At 33.4% G+C, this 4,877-nt stretch overlaps 1 protein-coding gene across 2 annotated transcripts in view; it reads left to right on the forward strand.

Moving 5' to 3' along the window:
* Positions 1-4,877, forward strand: part of LOC101512687 (tripeptidyl-peptidase 2-like) — a 17,147-nt gene that overhangs the window by 3,213 nt on the left and 9,057 nt on the right. Inside the window, exon 7 of one of the 2 annotated variants that reach the window (XM_027332089.2) lies at positions 1,520-1,578. The exons of the other annotated variant lie outside the window; for it this stretch is intronic. Within the exon in view, the coding sequence (XP_027187890.2) occupies positions 1,520-1,578 (59 nt within the window). The remainder of the gene's footprint in view (positions 1-1,519; positions 1,579-4,877) is intronic. 2 annotated transcript variants of the gene reach the window in all.

Genomic DNA, 4,877 nt, shown 5'->3' on the forward strand with positions numbered 1-4,877 from the left:
TTACTCTCCAATTTTGATCAACGAAAATATGTGTCATTGTTAAAACAGCCGTTATCTCTCCTGTTTTGGACGCATTTTCTTATTACGTTGATTGATCATGACTTCGTTTTGTTAGAGTCGCGCTGCTTCTTCTTCGGTGTTTGTCATGCAATTTAGTTCTTACTAATATATTATAACAGTGACTTTTATTCCCACCGACAAATCATTTCGGCGGTGTCCCTTTTTCCACATATGAATTATATTAGTGATGACTTTTTCCGTTAGTGGTTATTCTAACGGTGTCTTTTATTTTCATGACTTACTTTATCTTGGCAATTTGTCCCGGATGCACGGACCTTGCCTTTCTCTTATTGAAGCACGCCTCTCTCCTTGAAGCAGATCCAAGTTTAAATATTTTGAGTCTCCATTATTATTGGGTTGAAGCTTCCAAATGCAGTTTTTAGAAGAATGGAACTTGCTTTGTCCAATTGCCTGCCATGAATTCTCTCAGGCTGATGATCGATCAGGCTATCTGGCTAGGCTATATTTATAGCAATACTCTCCGACTTCACATGCATTCCTGAGTTGCCTCTCCATCTTTTTAATTATTTTGTGGAGCAAAATATTGTTTTCTTGTAGCAAGCTAAAGCTTAGTAAGCTTTAGCTTGAGGGGGAGTGTTAGAATATTAGAAAATATTTTATGATATCTTTTATATTATATTAGAGTATCTTGAGTTATTTTCTATGATCAATTTATAATCATAGAGAATCTTAGAATATCTCTCTTTATTATTATGATTTAGTCCTAATTTAGAATTGAGCCTATGTTTCTCTATAAATAGAGATTATTATTGAGTCTTTTGTAATAAAGTTAGCATTAAACTATTATCAATAATATTCAAATCCTTATTATTTCTCTCCTCCTTTTCTTTAAAATCCCACAATTTCAACAGTAACAAATAGCAGCCATCTCACACCCGGCTATCCCAGTTTTGGGGTCAGTTGCTCCGGTCTGCTATCTGGGACCGACAAGTATTAGGTATATTTAGGGGTAAAATAACATTATGTTTTGGACTCATTGTTTTGCCTCAAAATCTTTATTCTATGTTAGAGTCTACGAGTCTATATGATTCAACTTGAGTTTACAAAGTAACAATTTTAAAAGTGTGCTAACTTGATTATGATACTTAGACTCGTAAACTCATACAATTTTGTGTTAACTCAAGTGTTTGACAACCATGAACCCATGATAGATATGCAAGACATGTTACAACCCATTTGGTAGGATTAAAAAGAAAGTTTAATAATGTCCTAAAGTATTTCTATATACGTTCAAACAAGGATGTTTGTAAAGGTTGCATGGCTTAACTATTGTAGCATACTTCTGAGGAAGTCAAGATTTCTTTTATCATTGAATAATTCATCATATGACATGCGCAGCTAAGGTTAAAGAACTGATAAAATATGAAAGTTTACATGTTACTAAGAGCAAGCTTTTAAATTGGCAAACTGACATCCTTTTTATAATTGCTGATGGCAGATCCTTCATCGCGAGGCATCTACCTTAGGGAGCCTAGTGCTTGCCGACAGACTACTGAGGTGAGATCATTCATAAATTTTGTGTGCATCACATCATTGATGATGACAAATAATGACACATACAGGCATCAAATCAAATAATGACAAATTAAAGACTTGATATTTCTAAACTAGTTTATATTTCTTGCTAAGATATGAAGGAACAATAACTGAAAATTCCGTTGTTACAAATTGACGTGGAGTTATATTCTTAGGATGTAGAATAAAAGTAATCAGAGTAGTTAGGGTTGTTCGAGAAATTAGTTAGTTGAGGTTGTTATAGCCTTATAGGGCTATCATTTATATATAAAAGGATATATGGATAGAGAGGATTGTGGGGTACTGTAAACATTTGTGAATAGAGTAGTGACTCTATTGCGAAGGGGAAGAGTAGAGATCTTCTCTATTTCTTAACAGAAATGGACATCTCCATTAAAAGAAATGGACATCTCCATTATTATGGTTTTGGTGTATATTTAATTAATGTCACATATTTTTTGAAATGTGTCTTTATATCACTTATATACTGTTAGAATATTAAAAAAATATCTTATAATATCTTTTATATTATATTAGAGTATCTTAAATTATTTCTTAGGATCAATTTATAATTATAGAGATATCTTAGAATATCTCTTATTATTATTATGATTTATTCCTAATTTAGGATTTAGTCTATGTTTCTCTATAAATAGAGATTAGTATTGAGTCTATTGTAATCAAGTCAGCATTAAGCTATTATCAATAATATTCAAACCCTTATTATTTTCTCTATTAGGGTTCTATAAACCTTTCCACAACCCATTAGGGTTTGGCGCTCCAACCAACTGAGCTAAAGAGCTAATAGCACATAATACCCCATGAAGGTAGCCCTTATAGGTAGGGGCAACAACTGGGTGGTAAAGTTTGGGTGGTAAAGTTTACTTTGAGAATCATTATTATTTGCATGGTTAGTGGGGGATTTTGGTCGATCGTTATGAAGAGATGATTGAGAATTATCATCCTGGTTTTGGTGATCATAGTGGCTACTTATGACTCATTTTGTGGGGTGTAAACCATGTGGAAAATTTGGCGATTACCCTGTTGAAGGGTGTTTGAAACAAATGGATCGTGCTTATAATTTTTGGGATAATAAGATATTCCAGATGTATGATTTTACTCACAAGTCACTTGCTAGTTGAAGGGATTGGATTTTTGGTGGAGGAAACTCTCTTGCCTTTGTCGTGGCAGCTGCTGCAGTCCTTATGAGTGGGCTCTTAGCTGACAGGTTTGGAAGATTTGCAATTCAACTGATGGGATTATTGTTGGTGCACGATTATTCTCTCTTCGATGGTTCCAGATTTTCCTTTACTCTCCAATTTTGATCAGCGAAAATATGTGTCATTGTTCAAACAGCCATTATCTCTCCTGTTTTGGACGCATTTTCTTATTACGTTGATTGATCATGACTTTGTTTCGTTAGAGTCGCGCTGCTTCTTCTTCGGTGTTTGTCATGCAATTTAGTTCTTACTAATATATTATAAAAGTGGCTTTTATTCCCACCGACGATCATTTCGGTGGTGTCCCTTTTTCCACATATGAATTATATTAGTGATGACTTTTTCCGTTAGTGGTTATTCTAACGGTGCCTTTTATTTTCATGACTTACTTTACCTTGGCAATTTGTCCCACATGCGCTAGCCTTGCCTTTCTCTCCTTGAAGCACGCCTCTCTCTCTCTCCTTGAAGCAGATTTAAGTTTAAATATTTTGAGTCTCCATTATTATGGTTTGAAGCTTCCAAATGCAGTTTTTTAGAAGAACGGAACTTGCTTTGTTCAATTGCCTGTCATGAATTTCTCTCAGGCTGATGATCAATCAGACTATCTGGTTAGGCTATATTTATAGCTATTCTTTCCGACTTCACATGCATCCCTGAGTTGCCTCTCCATTATTATTGGTTTGAAGCTTCCAAATGCAGTTTTTTAGAAGAACGGAGCTTGCTTTTTTCAATTGCCTTCCATGAATTTCTCTCAGGCTGATGATTAATCAGACTATCTGGCTAGGCTATATTTATAGCAATTCTCTCTGACTTCGCATGCATCCCTGAGTTGCCTCTCCATATTTTTTATTGTTTTGTGGAGCAAAATATTTTCTTGTAGCAAGCTAAAGTTTAGTAAGCTTTAGCTTGAGGGGGAGTGTTAGAATATTAAAAAAATATCTTATAATATCTTTTATATTATATTAGAGTATCTTAAATTATTTTTTAGGATCAATTTATAATTATAGAGATATCTTAGAATATCTCTTATTATTATTATGATTTATTCCTAATTTAGGATTTAGTCTATGTTTCTCTATAAATAGAGATTAGTATTGAGTCTATTGTAATCAAGTCAGCATTAAGCTATTATCAATAATATTCAAACCCTTATTATTTTCTCTTCTCCTTTTCTCTAAAATCTCACACTTTCAACATATACCTAAAAGCTATAGCAATGGACAACTCTAACTATAGTAATGGACATCTCCATTTCTCAAGGGGAAACTCTTGGAGGAGAGATTTCTCTCCTATTATCTTTTGTCCTTTCTCAATCTTTCAATAAAATAATTCATTGTTTTCCATTTAATTCTTGGGTACCTAACATGATGAAATTGTATAACTTCTATAATGACACTATTTGGAAAATTAGAACCCAAGAGGTGGGTGGGTCCTATATATTCACAAAATTAGGCTGGGTATGGATCCTTATAAATTCAGAAAATTAGGCTACCTGTACAATGTTTTACAACATGGTTTGGAAGATATAAATTTTCTTTCCACATTAATCACTTGTGTAGTACAATAAATTGTCAGGGACGGGAAATTAGGATTACTCCGTTAAAACCCCAATCTCAAGAGCAGAGAATTCAATGAATGAATGAGTTCTGGTGCATGATGAGATTAAATGTAGAAATATTAAAGAGAGTTTTCATAAATGGTAATTTCCTATTACATTCTCAACATTCCTCTCAAGCTGGATTATAGATGCTAATTATGCCTAACTTGTCATAACTCATAAGTACCTAAGCATTTCGAGAACCCTCCCTTAAAAACTAGTTTCCAAGGGAGAAGAATCAAACCACTTAAGCACTTAATTGCGCATCACATGTCAAACTCAGAATTTCTGATTTGTAAACTGTGTCCTTTCCATTGGAGGATTCTCTTTTAAATAATGTTGTTACATAATGATTTGGGTCTTACTATAACGACTAACTAATTAATTGTAATAATAATTACATAATTACAAATATAATCAAATCTGCACAATTAATGATTACGAAACTGCCAATTCTATTGACA

Source organism: Cicer arietinum, chromosome 2 (genome assembly GCF_000331145.2).
Source record: "Cicer arietinum cultivar CDC Frontier isolate Library 1 chromosome 2, Cicar.CDCFrontier_v2.0, whole genome shotgun sequence".
NCBI lineage: Eukaryota > Viridiplantae > Streptophyta > Magnoliopsida > Fabales > Fabaceae > Cicer > Cicer arietinum.